The 14,023-nt window shown below is 38.1% G+C and overlaps 1 protein-coding gene across 2 annotated transcripts in view; it reads left to right on the top strand.

Moving 5' to 3' along the window:
* Positions 1-6,990: 6,990 nt before the first annotated feature.
* Positions 6,991-14,023, top strand: part of LOC104347414 (V-type proton ATPase subunit S1-like) — a 55,447-nt gene continuing 48,414 nt past the window's right edge. For both annotated transcript variants that reach the window (XM_086473377.1, XM_086473375.1), the window contains exons 1-3: positions 6,991-7,103; positions 13,676-13,802; positions 13,908-13,976. In XM_086473377.1, coding sequence (XP_086329503.1) covers positions 6,991-7,103; positions 13,676-13,802; positions 13,908-13,976 — 309 coding nt within the window. The remainder of the gene's footprint in view (positions 7,104-13,675; positions 13,803-13,907; positions 13,977-14,023) is intronic.

Here is a 14,023-nt window from a genome sequence, read left to right as displayed (position 1 = left end):
TTAAATGCATTTAAAAAATGTACTTTACAATCCCAGAAGGATGATTTAAATAAGCAGTAAGGAAATAGTTCAGACACATGTGAAAAGCCAGTAGTCCATTGATTTCAGTGCCATATGCTGTGGGAGAATTTTGGAATTTTAAACTCATTTTAGGTTGGAAAGGATGTTTAATGTCATCGCGTCTAACCATTAACCTAGTACTGCCCAGCCTACCACTGAACCATGTCTCTAAGCACCACAGCTAAATGTCTTTTAAATACCTCTAGGGATAGTGACTCAACCACTTCCCTGGGCAGGCTGTTCCAATGCTTGACAACCCTATTGGTGAAGAAATCTTTCTTAATATCCCATCTAAATCTGGCCTGTCACAACTTGAGGCCATTGCCTCTTGTCCTATCACTTGTTACTTGGGAGAAGAGACTGACACCCACCTCCTTTCAGGTAGTTGTAGAGAGCAATAAGGTTTCCTCTCAGCCTCCTTTTCTCCAGGCTAAACAACCCCAGTTGCTCCTCATAAGACGTATGCTTTAGACCTTTCACCAACTTTGTTGCCCTTCTCTGGACACGCTCCAGCACCTCAATGTCTTTCTTGTAGTGAGGGGCCCAAAACTGCACAGAGTGTTCGAGGTGCGGCCTCACCAGTGCCGAGTACAGGGGCACAATCACCTCCCTACTCCTGCTGGCCACACTATTTCTGATGCAGGCCTGAGTGCTGGTGGCCTTCTTGGCCACCTGGGCACACTGCCGGCTCATGTTCAGCCAGCTGTCAACCAACACCCCCAGGTCCTTTTCCACCAGGCAGCTTTCCAGCCACTCATCCCCAAGCCTGCAGCGCTGCATGGAGTTGTTGTGACCCAAGTGCAGGACCTGGCACTTGGCCTGTTGAACCTCATACAATTGGCCTTGGCCCATCAGTCCAGCCTGTCCAGATCCCTCTGCAGAGCCTTCCTACCCCCAAGCAGATCAACACTCCTGCCCAGCTTGGTGTCATTTGCAAACTTACTGAGGGTGCACTCAATCCCCTCATCCAAGTCATTGATAAAGATACTGAACAGAACTGGCCACAATACTGAGCCCTGGGGGACATCACTTGTGACCAGCCAACAACTGGATTGAACTCCATTCACCACCACTCTTTGGGCCTGGCCGTCCAGCTGGTTTTTTACCTAACAAAATGTACACCCATCCAAGCTGTGAGGTTTTCCCCAAGCCTTCTTTTCACCAAGCTGCATAAGTCCAGTTCCCTCAGCCTCTCCACATGTCAGGTGCTTCTGCCCACTGAGCATCTTGGTGGACCTCTGTTGAACTTGCTTCAGTTTATCTAAGCCTTTTTTGGTTTGAGGGGCCCAAAACTGACACAGTATTACAGATTTATGCTTGAAGAGTTCTAGATTCTCTATTCAGTTTAGTATTCTCGAGGAAACTACTGTTTTGGCCTGCTAGAGATTTGCTCACACAAACAATTTTTTTTTGTTTATGCAGAAGTCCGGAAAATAGTCCCTGATAATGGCAGTGCCATTTAATCACATTGCGAAAGCTCTTGTGTAAATCGTTAAAAGTTTGTGTTGCGATTATGGTGAATTGTATACTTGACTAATATTTGGGACATGGCTGTTCACAAAATAAGTAACTACCTGTATAAAGTATAAACTGTCTTCCTTCAAGTCAGTGTCCCAAAATGGCTTTTGAAAGCATAGAAACTGAATGTTTTGGAGGACTTAAGGTGTTGAAAGAGAGTTGTTGAAAAATGGAAAAAGTATTTTCAATAGTTTGGATATCTCACTGAATCCTTTTGTTAGGGCAAAGCCAAGTAAAGCCAACATAATTCAATAATAGGATAACATTTAAAAAAAAAATCTAGCATAATTGAAATTAGTATAAAATCCTTCATGTTAGTTTTCTTTAATTGCTACTTTGATCATCATAAATGTCTTGTTGATATTGTTACTGCACATAAAAACAATGATTTTTCACCCCTTTTTGTCCATAGCATTTATAATTGTATTACATTTTGAAAAGGAATTAATTTAAAACTTTTCTCTAATAGTTACTGTGTTGCTTCACTTGTTTATGCAGCTTACAAATAATATTAAAAAAGGTACTGGACAAGTATGAATAATGAAGAATGAAAGTGTTCTCTGTGTCAAACAGTGGTGAATACTGGAAAAGCTGACTGAAAAGATCAGAGTCAGAGTAAAGGTACTATATTTCTAGGAGAAGTCATTGCTTTTTAATAGGAAAACTGTTCAGATAAAGGGTCAGATCTGCCCTTTTTTCTATTAGAACTGCAGTTTCTATTAGAACTCAGTAAATTCTTTAAAAGTACAGCTGATCATCTTTGCTTGAATTTCAGAGAGTTACTCACAAGGTGGTTTTGGAATCTGTTGGTAAAAAGGCCTCTGCTTTGTAGCCTAGATCTTTTCAGGATAACGAGAACAAATTATTGTGAAGTGTCAGTGCCTCTTCAAAGGAGAATAGACTGGAAGGTGAAATTCTAACCTCTCTTCACTTCTGAGAAGTGACTAAAGTGATAGGCTTATAAAGTCTCTTAAATCATTTCTTAGAGGTTGAGGCCATGAGGAGTCCACACTCTTGAAACACTGGTGAGAAATTGTGGGTTTTCCTCAGTTCTTTCCCAGTTGTAGATACTCACTACCAGAAAAAGGGGACCAGCCCGTATGGCTTGTATTCCTCCTTCTGCACTAGCAGAGACATGTGGCCAATTAACACCTACAGCTTACCCCACAGGACTCTTTTGTGAGCAGGACTTTTCAAGCATGAAGTAAAATTTGCCTTCTACCCATCTCCAACAGCACTGGAAATCCATTTCCAGAGGGAAAAGTTCTGGCTTTCTTCCCACATGCACAAGTGGGTAAGATGTCCATGTGGCAAAGAGGCACATGCATTTTACTTCCCCGCTCCCAAGAGGAAAGTCCATGCATTTCCCAGGGTGTAAATTTCACTATTTATGTCTCAAAGGAAGGAGAACTCAGAGTAATTGCTCCCTCCACCTCCTTGCCCTCAAAAGATGTCCCAATGAACAAAGCATTATTTGCCTTCTTAGACAATAAAATGATTGTAAAAAGTGATGATAAGAGGATGATAAATTAAATATGTGACGGTAGCAAAGTAGTTGCTGACCAGTATTTGGTGTATGGAAAATACTTTTTCAACGGGAAATTATAGTAACTGAGATTAAAAAATTCTAAAAATCGCCCAAATCTTGGGTTCGTCTAATTTTTATTTATTTGGTTTTTAAGTAGCCTAAATTTGAATACGTCTATTATCTGAGCTGGGGGAAGAGGTTGTTTAATATGTTGCTGTGGTACCATTTTAGCTCCCAAACCTATTGCTTGAGGATCAATTTTGCATGCAAAATGGATGGCATTTATTTCTGTCACCTTTCTAGATATAGTTCTTCAGGCTTACCTTGCACTGTAAATTGTTCTTGTTACAACAGTCATCCCTTTTAGACTGACTTACAGTCCTAAATTTACCTTGATCCCACACAAATCTGGCATTCACACTTCTTTTTATTCAAAAATTTTACATCAGGAATGTACAATTCTGAAGTTGAGAGGACTTTTTTTTTTTTTTTTAAGCAAAGAAATTAAGCTTCCATCATCTTCATCGTTTGTCTTCAGTTTATTTTTTATGAGTCCTATATCTCAACTTTGGTAGGATAAGAAATAACATAGGCACACAATTGTAAAAGAAAGCATGCATAAATCCGGAGAAATCGGTAGGAGTAGAATGTAAGTATAAGGTATGTCGATACTATAGCTTCTCTTAATAAAATTATTTTAGTTTAAGTGGTGATAACATGGTAATGGAGGTATTTTTTTCTTCATTGCAGTTTCATATGATTTCACAGTAGTCTGACTTTTAGTGTTTCAAATTTGTGTTGGATTTTAAAAAATCTTCATGTGCAAGCAGGTCTAAACCTGGAATCAGGATCACCTATGGGTTTTCAAGGAAAATGCCCTATGGAAAATGCATCAGTAAACTGTGTGTCCTTTCGTGTATACTGACAGACATCAATCAAAGTGTTTTTAAGTTCCTGCTCACAGATGAAAGAACCACTGTGATCTCACCTCATTTCAATAAATGAAAGAAAGAAATCTTTTTGAAAAAACTCTTTGCATTATGTATATTTTTTTATTAACGTTTGGAAAAAAAATCTTTAGGAGTGAAGAGAAAAAAGAAAAAGGAGAAAATATATGCAGATGCATTTGCGAGCCAAGGCAAATTAAAATCCCACTCAATAGGTTCTTCTTATTCCTTTTTTTTTCAATGCTTTCTTCACTTCAGTTGTTCCCAAACTGTGGTTTGTGGAGAAATATTAACAAGGAAAATTCAGTTTGTTTTCAGTTGAAAGTTTGTTCATAAGTAATGTGGTAATCTGAGAGAAACCCATCTGGTTTTGTTTTAAAAAGTTTTATGACTGTTTCTGTAAGGTAGAATATGGAGAGTATACCCACCAACTGTGCTCCATCTCACTTGTGTGTGATTTGGTTAACGTGTGCAAATACCTTCCAAAACATCCAGCTCAAACCAAGGGATAATCTAGTTTTTGAGGTATTACCAGCTGGAAAAAGACTGGGAAAATATACCTTTCTTTCCTGATGTTCTCCCTTGTATTAGCTTTTCTTTTGTTTTCATTAATCTACTTTAAGTCAGTCATTTCAGATGCAAGAAGCCAGGAATCTCTTATGTGACCTAGGCTTCTCCTCCAGGGTTTCAGCATTTGAGTATGAACTTGTAAAATGTTGCATATTCCAGCAGTGGAATTTTCAAAATATGTAAATGCTTTAGCCCTATGAAAATGCTCCAATCACCCATTTAAAAAGTATAGAATTGTCAAATATTTAGTAATGAATCTTTTGCTCTTGTGGTGAGGCTCCTGTCAGGTTACAACACGTATTTATACAACACATTTCTCAGTCTTGGTTTCCATGCATTCCGATCAGAGTGTTAAGGGTTTATTCTTATGTGGAAGTCCTGGCAGTATTGGTTATATTTATCAACTATATTAGTAGTGGAGGACACCCACTAGAACCTACTCTTCATTGGTTCATGTAAGAAGAACGGTAAGATATGCTGTTTTCTTCCTCTGTTTTGCAAAGCAAGGATCTCTGCATTGTGCAAGCTAAAGAATGAAAGGAATCACAATCTGAGAAGGCATGGGCTTAGTGGAATTAAAATGTACTAGTAATGCACTATTTCTCTAGACTGCCAACATCAATGCAAATTAGCAGGTTCTGCAAAATTGAAAGTTTTCTGGAAATTCTATGATTCCTTTTGTATTCTGTGGGCAACCACATTGTACGCTCTTGATATATATAATGTTGACCTTCAATTCATCTTCTTTTCTTGTGTGAAGGTTAATTGTAAGAACCAGAAGAAGACTTACAGTCTATTGGCTTTGTGGGCAGGAGATGCTCACAAAAACCAGCAAGACTACTCTGGACAGTTATGTGACAAACCATATCTCTCATATTCTGGAAGATACTGTGGAAAAGTCAACCACTTCGAGAACTACAAAATATTTTGCTTGTGTTGACTGAGCTATTCCAATTCATACTAAATTCTCCCCAGGGCGTTCCAGTTCTACTGCTGTCTATGTGCTCTGGGTTGCTGTCTTACCTATACGCACCCTTAACAGACAAATAAACACTGGCTTGTGAAAAGGGAGATGAAGGATTTCTAATATATCTCTGAGAAGAAGAGGGGAAAGTGCAATTAAAGAGTTAAATTCAGTGTTATGTAAAGGTAACATGGAGAAGAAAAGGAACAGGTAGATGATTGGTTTTACTGCTTCCCTCAAAATTATTCTTTTTGCTCAGAAATCTGATTTCAGATCAAAGTGATGAACAAATTGCCTTATATTAGACAAGGGCACTGCAGCAGTTAAGGCAAATGGATTTAATTAATCAAGCTACATGTGCTCAGATTCAGAAGTGCATGTCTTCTGACATCTGTTTATATCTTCTCTTACAATTTTCATTGTGCTTCCTTATTTTTCCCTTACCACAACTTGTTTTAACATAGCTAGCAATTTTTTTTGTGTATTATCCCTAATGTCTTGTTCTGATCATGAAGAGGCATCCATGCCCTATGCCAAACAAGTGACTGCTGCTGCCTAATGTAGACACAGGGTGTAGAAACAGCTCAGTGCTTGGCAGGAGCAAAGAAGTATGCTGGAGGAATTTGCTTCCCAGCATGAAGAAATTCTCTATGACTATTTTGATCTTGCATGAGACTTGTGAAATACTGAAGTCATGTCAGGTTCTGAAGTGATTATAATTTGCGCCTGACTTTTGAGGTTTTGGTTTTTGGGACAGCATCACTCCATGCAAAAGACAGATGAACAATCCCATGTTTCAGTAGCTACTCTCCAAATGTACCATTTTCTCACTCTCTTCCTTCTTGCTGGAATCTGCAATGGATAGATTTACTGCAGATTTCAAACCTGTCAACACCCAAATGTGTGACACCAGCTCCCAATAAATGTGAAAGAGCTAAGCTGAGGGACATGATAATATGTAGCATGGGAAGAAGACAGAAGATCTGCAGAATACATTTTGTGCAGTACAGAAAACTTTCCTATAAACTCCATTTTGAAGTTCAGAAACACTGTTATAAGCCTGCAGTTATTGGGGAGTTAAAAAACAGTAGGACACGGGTTTGGGCTTCATGACTGTCCCTTGTACTAGAATGTTAGAGCAATCTGTCTATGCTTATATTGCAGAGAGTTTTGTAAGCTGCTTAAATCACAAAGGTGAAACTTAACTAAAAATATGTGTAACTCCCAACTTCAAGTTGTACAAGGAAGTTCATGTTTTGTAAGTCCCATAGTCATTAGAGAGCAACCTCGCCCAGCAGCTTGGCTGAATCCGGATAGCTGCAACTGAACCGGGAAGTGCAGCTGTGCATACGCTCGGACTTTCCTTTGCAGCTGGCCAGTTACGTACGCCCTTGCCTGGAGTCATGACACAGCTCTGCTCTGCTGCTCCAGCCCCGCTGTTGTGCACCCTCGCTGTGCTGTTCAAAATGTCTCTGTCAGTGGAGCATGTACCGATGCTGCTTTGGTCAACTCAGAGGTAAGAAATCTAATGAAAGATCTAATAAAAGACAGATCCAGAGAGACATGTGAAATTCAGGGGTTTGCATATACTTATGAAATAAGACTTTGAACCTGTCTTGAAAGAGCCAGATATAGACCTCTTTTTTTTTTTTTCCAACCAGGAATTTTATTAATGCAGACTTTAAGGTTTTTATATAATTGGGATTTCCAGAAATACGGCAGCTTGGGCAACACAGTAGCTTCAGGTGGGGTACTGGGTGTGTAAAGTTGTCAGAGGACTATGCACCGTTTATTCACAAGGCTGACTCTGCAAGGCACACACATTGGCTTTGTCTGGGGAGTACTGCCCCAAAATACAGTAAGCCGATGTCAGAGATTTGTAATAAAAGGCTCCTGAGGGGCTTATGGGATCACAGGACTGATTAGAAGGGCTAAAGGCAAACTCCTGTTCTGGGTGGGAAGGCGACAACAGATCTACTGTACTCTAGGTTTGCCTAAGGTGTGCTTTGGCCTGAGTAAATCACTTGACTGTCTTCCTGATTCCTAAATCTGCCATGTTCTAAACATGTTTTATCTAAATTGTAAACCCTTTTGTGGAGAGTTCCTGTCATATCCCCTGCAAGCACAAATGTATTATACCTAGTTCAACAGGCCTGATCTCAGCTAGATATTTATTCATCTCTCTCATACATATAATCCATAATACCAGCAGCATTTGGAATTTGTCACAATCCAGCTGGGTAACTTTGTAAGCATAAAATGCTTTCCTGTACCAGAAATAGCCTTGGCGCACAGGTTAACCCTCACTTTTGCTGCAAGAATAAACAGAAGGGGCTGTAATGACGGGGATTCCTGTTGGGTCTCTGCTGGGATGACCAAGCTGGGTATGCCTGGGGAGGGGGAGTTTTGCTTCTGAACCTCTTTGCTTATCAGCTGTTGTCAGGTTTGAATTCATGGGATTTGTTTTTTTTGTATCTTTATCGCTTTGTTAATTCCAAGAGTGTTATGTGTGATTTACTCTTCTGTAAACTGAGAAAGGAACCAAACCAATGGCTTTTTGGGAGGTAATTATCCTTTCAGCTAGTTGTGCTGAATTCACTCTACCTTTCATGAGGCTTTGAGACATTCTTCAACACATTTGAGACACTGTGAATTATCTGTCACTAGGAAGAGAATTAGACTAAATTCTGCTCTCATTTATCCCAGTGTACATCTTTTGTCTCTAGGCAAGTTTATTAAGATTTAAATCTGAGAGCTGAATCTTGTTAATCTTTTCTTTTCATTTTCTTTTTTTTCTGTTGCTTTTTAATGTAGTAATTTTAAGACAGCAAGAGGAGGATTCAAAAAGTTTATGAACATCAGGAATTAGATTAATTTCTTCAGGAAATCTTTCTGCATGTAGACAAGCATTCTAATTTTCTGGGGTTTTTTATATGTTGTGCTGTATTGTTGATGGAAAACAGATGTGCAGGAGGTGTTGATTATGTTTCTTATACATAGCCTGGACATTGTACTCTTTTCCCAGCAGTAATTAATACCAGTTTTGATTTATGTCTACTCATCTCTTAAGCATTTCCAGAAACAGAACTTCTGGTCCTTGGGGAGCCACAGCATGTAGAAATCTGCAAATTTTGATAAAGTTTGATTCAGTGACTTTGACTTTTTTTTTTCCCCTGAAAGAAATAAATGGATGTCTCAACATCAGGGTTTTTTTATGTTCAAAATACTTACTCAGTTCACATCTATATAAGACAGGCACATGTATGAGTACTAAACCTCTGTATTTAAAAGCAAAGTAAATGTTGGAAAGACTTGTTCTTAGGTTACAAGTGATCCTAAGAGTCTAAGAAAAGAGCAGTGCTTCCTTCGTCCTACTTCCTAGTTTATATAAACAACCCACCTGTTGTCAATACAAGTAAAATCTTATCAGTTAATCTCAGGCAGTCATACAAGTAAACTTTCCACCAAGATGCAATTAACAACTTGCTCTACTGCAGATTGGTCAGGTTTGTACAAATCTAGAGCAAGAAAATCAGGATAGTGGACAGATTAAACCAGTTTCATGTTTCCACTAATACATGTTCTGGAAGAAGTGTTCCTCCTACCATCCACCTTTGCATTTTTGAAAGGTGAAGTTCTTGTGATGCAGAAATTAGTTCTGGTGAAAGTCAATGAAGCAACTGGAAAGAAGATTTATGTTATTTTATAAAATACAGAAACAGTAACAGCAACTTTTGGTTGCTAACCCTTAACTCCATGCTTTAAATCTTGGTACTTTTCAGTGATGCAAGTTTTGCAGTGTGTGATCTACAGGCTTATGAAATCTGGAAACTACTGTTAAGGAAGGGTAAGTGGAGAAATATCTGGAGCAATAATGAATGGATTTCTATTCACTTTGTGGAAACACATCACACCATTGATTCATTGATCAACAGAAGCTAGAATCACCAATCTATTTGGTCATCCTCTCCCAGGTTATCTGTTAGGATATGATATCGAATAGTTGAAGGATAATACATTTTGTTCTTCTTTAGAACTAGCCAGTGTTTGTAAAGCCATATCTCAGAACAGCTGTATTAGAAGAATGTAGCACTTTAAAGTCTCTCTTTTATGCATTATTATTATACTGTAATCATGCTATTAAAGATAATGTTAGATGTCAGATACAGATGAAACCTGCAAGTGACAAACACTTGCAATATGCAAATCATAAGGGAAATGTGATATAAATCCTTACAGGGACATTAGTAAATCAAATACCTCTTTCCTCTAGAAAGAAAAATGCAGACGTCTAGTTTGAGAATAGTGAGTGTTTTCTACCAAACAACAATCGTTCTCCATTGAACTCAGGAGAAAGATGAGGTGGGAATAACTCAGCAGGTCACAGCGTCCTGCTTGTCACAAAGAATACTAATAGATCAATGGACATTCTCCAGATAACTTTGGCCTAGAAAAATGGACCTTTACCTTAAATTAGCCTTTAAACTAGTATCTCCTGGTTGCTTTGTGAAGCAGGAGACACGGAAAGGTTCCTCTTGCGTACAATACACAGCAGAAACTTGATTTAGCCATTTTGAATCAATATTCAAAAGAAATTTTTTCCCTCCACAGATTAGAGAGGTTGCTTGAGAAACAAAAGTCATTACAATTTTGCAATTGCCCCCTCAGGTGTTTGTTTTAGGAATGATTTTTGCCTATAGTCATTGAAAATACATTACCACCTTTATTTATGCTATCCCTATATAGGGAAATCAATTCTTTTCAGGCAAATCCAGATTATAAGTGACTTTGAGAAGGTGTTAATGCCAAATAATGCATTTTCAGTGTTTCCTAAAACTGCAAGGAATTTACAGAAAAAACTGCTGGAAGAAGGTGGAACATAAAAAGGATACAGTGGAACAGAGAAAAGTTTTAGCTGTAACTTTACTGGACTTCTATGGAGATACTGTGTGCTAGCATGCATGCCTGTTTACTTCTGCTGTGCAGGAGAAAATATTATTTCTTACATGCTAATCACAAGGTGACTGAAAGAGACAACTGACAAGAATAACTTGTAGGAAAGAGTTCAGAAGTCAGCTACAAAGCGAAAATGTAAGCTCACAAGTTAGAATGATAGAAGTCCTGTTATCTTACTATCTGCCCTGCTGATCGGTCCAGATACAAGAAATCTTGAAATCTTTGCTTCCATCAAAAATAAGTGCTCAAATCCCAGTTCTACCTGGAAAGAACACTGGTCAGAGAAGAATCTATATGCTTAAACTTAAGACAAGAAAGAAGCAAAATACCAAGAAAATAAGCAAAATACCAAGCTAAGCTTTCTTTCCTCTCTTTCTTTAGTCCATTGTCTGGCTATTGGAGGAAAGAGAGGGCAGCTGAGTTTTAAGTTTCTTCCTTTTTATCCAGTAGAAAAGCACATACATTAGAAGAGATGCTTGTCAGTGGGAGTCCCTGTGGCTGAGGACCCCAGGATGGTTCTATGGTGGGAAGGTTAAGTCTGCTGTGCATGACTGTGCATGCAGACAACTGCACAAGGCCGTGCAACTTTGGAAATAAAGTTTTGTGCGAACAATCAATAGTAGTGATCAATATGTATGCTGGCTGTTTCATCCCATGCCATCCCTTACTGATCTCTTGCTGACCGCTTGAGGTGAAGTGTTCAAAGGGTGACTGTTTCATTGCATTCGGTAAAGCACACCATCAGCGTATCCACGATGCACTGCCTGTGGCAGTCACATATCTCCGCTTCATTCTGCAGTTCACAGTAAAACAGCTGGTAAAACATACTGACATTTCCCATCTGAACCGTGGTGAGAATACTGTTGCACCCAGCTGACAGTAGCAGCCCATTCAATGAAGGGTGTAGCCTTGCCTACTGCCGTACATAGTGCACAACAAATAAAAGGACAAAATAAATGCATGCATAACATGGTGAATATAAGTATTAGGCAAATGCTGCCTTATAATAGAATTGTTAACTAACTGATGTAGATTTATTTTTCTAATGATGATGCTGGAATTACTAAAGTTGACTGCTTGGAAGATAAAAGGTCTCACAAAAGGCATTTTTCAAGGTTAGATAGTTAGCAAAAGCTGCTTCAAGGAACAGGGAATACCTTAGAAGCAAGTATGCTTTAAAACAGGATCATTAAATCTCTGAGGTTTTGAGTTCACAACAAAAGCCTTTGCCATTGTGCTGCTGTAAATAACCTAATTTTGTTTCATGTGTTTTCTGTTACTTTTTATTCTTAATTGCAAGTCCCAAAAACTCTCAAAATCTTCAATTTTTTTTCTAATATTAGATGTGAAATAGATTTATTTAGTTAGTTTTTTGAATAAATCTAACAAGTTATTCACTATCATTTTCTTTCACACAAACCATTTTTTAACATCTCTTAATTTAATCTATCTTCTTTTCCTTTAATATCATTGGTATTTTGGTGTGGCCATGCAATGCATAAAGTCACTGTGAAAGCTAGTTCCTGAATAGTCATTCAGAATCTTTGGGAGTTTTTGTGTTTTCAGATATCTTATTTTTAAATATTATACTTAAATATTTGAGATCGTGAGGTTTGACTTTTCTGGAAAGTTGGAACGTGTCTGTTACAATTTCTAAGTTGTTTGGATTCATAAATATAAGTTACTGTGTATTTCCAAGCAGAAATTAACAAAGAAGTGAGGATACCGAGTAAAACTAAGAAAATATAAAACAATAATTTCAACCAAAATTTCCTTCCTGAACGGCAAGATTTACTCCTAAAGCTTAAAAAGTGACAGGCAGAAGATCTACTAGAATTTGATTTTAATGTCTGCAGCATGTTGTCCTGAAAGAGCCTTCCATATGTACAGTTTGCTCTAACACTGCCCCAAACCCCCAAATCTGAAGTGAGCCAGATATCTAGTACTGCAGGACTGTACTGTTTTCATCTCTGCTGTGTGTGCAATTAGAGGCTTTTGATTCACTATTGGCAATCCTCATTGGAATTACTGGGAAGTCTTGGAAGTGAAATATAGATTGTCCTTATCCAAGAAACAACATTGAAACCTCCCTGTGTTCATTATCCCTGTTCTGCCTCTGTTTTAAGAGACTGCAAAGATTGTACTCATTCATAAAAACTTGCTGTGCAGGGGTCATTTTTGAATTGCTTTTGGATTAGAAAATTTAATCAGCATCTCAACTTCACCAAATTGCAGTCATATAATAGCAGATGCTACAGCACACAACAATTCTCTATATTCTATTATTTGTAATTAGAACAAATTAGGGAGTCTGAAATAGCAAAACAACTAGGACCAAAATTTTCGTAATAAATTTAATCCCAATAGATCCATGCTGCATACTGTTAAAATCCCAATCAGGTGTTGAAAGACTAATGCCACCTCTTGTTTGTCCATAGCTGTCTTTTGTAGCAGCAAAACTAAATAGATGAGTTATTTCTCTGTCCAATCCTCCTAATGAGAGGTTGGCAAAAGAGTCATAAGCTTTTCTCGGTGTCTTGAGCCATTCTGTTTAGAAGAGCTCCTGCTTCTGGAAAGACGGCTTTTCTGAGCTGCTTCTGCAGAATGTTTCCTTCATCACGAAAACCTTAGGAGAGAATATATTGTTTACAACAACACTGAAAAGCCACTTCTACTTAACAAAAGGTTTATGAAAAATTCTGGTGTATGACAACTAGCCTGAGTTCTACTCTCTGGCCACCAAAATGTCTGATGGCACTGGAAAATGTTTTGGGAGTTGGGATTCCCTCTGGGATTTCTCTCTGAAGGTTTTCAACATATTCTTCTTCATTCCACTTAGTAGCTAATTTTTAGAAAGATGCAACTGTGCTGTTGTACACAAACAAGAAAGTAGAGAGAGTCTGTTATCTTGAATGAACCAATTTCATTCCTACTGTAATAGAGTTGATATGATATGGGTATAAATGGACAAGTTCTTTTTCCTCTTGAGTAGAATCAAAGTAAACTGAACTCTAAACCTGATCTTAATCCAAAGTTTGTGATGTCATTGCCTGCTGCAATTTATGTTTAAAGAAAGAAGAGGTGTCATCATTGGCAGCAAATTTAAAAAAAAAAAAAAAAATTTCTTTGTAGATCACAGTGGAATCCAGACGCTGATTTGCACGAAGGACACGTTGTCTCAGCACAGGAGCTGACTGTACTCTTGCAACCTGTTTTTACCCAGAATTCCAGAAACCTCATCTTTTTCCTTCAAGATACGGTATGTAACATTAATACTTTTTCTCTCACCAATGCTGAGTACGAGTCTGCACCTAAATGAGATACCATGTCTCCTTCTCACCAATCTACCCTCTTTGTTTTACAGCTTAGCATAGACGATTTCACATACTTCAGTGAATTGAATGGTAACAAGAATCCATTTCAAAATGTTCAGGCAAGCACTTCTCTCTTTTATTTCTTTATATGCAGTATTTAAAATTT

This window comes from Leptosomus discolor, chromosome 1 (genome assembly GCF_034619465.1).
Source record: "Leptosomus discolor isolate bLepDis1 chromosome 1, bLepDis1.hap2, whole genome shotgun sequence".
NCBI classification, from domain to species: Eukaryota; Metazoa; Chordata; class Aves; order Leptosomiformes; family Leptosomidae; genus Leptosomus; species Leptosomus discolor.
The sequence above is the reverse complement of the archived record's forward strand: the minus strand, read 5'-3'. Positions and strand labels throughout refer to the sequence as shown.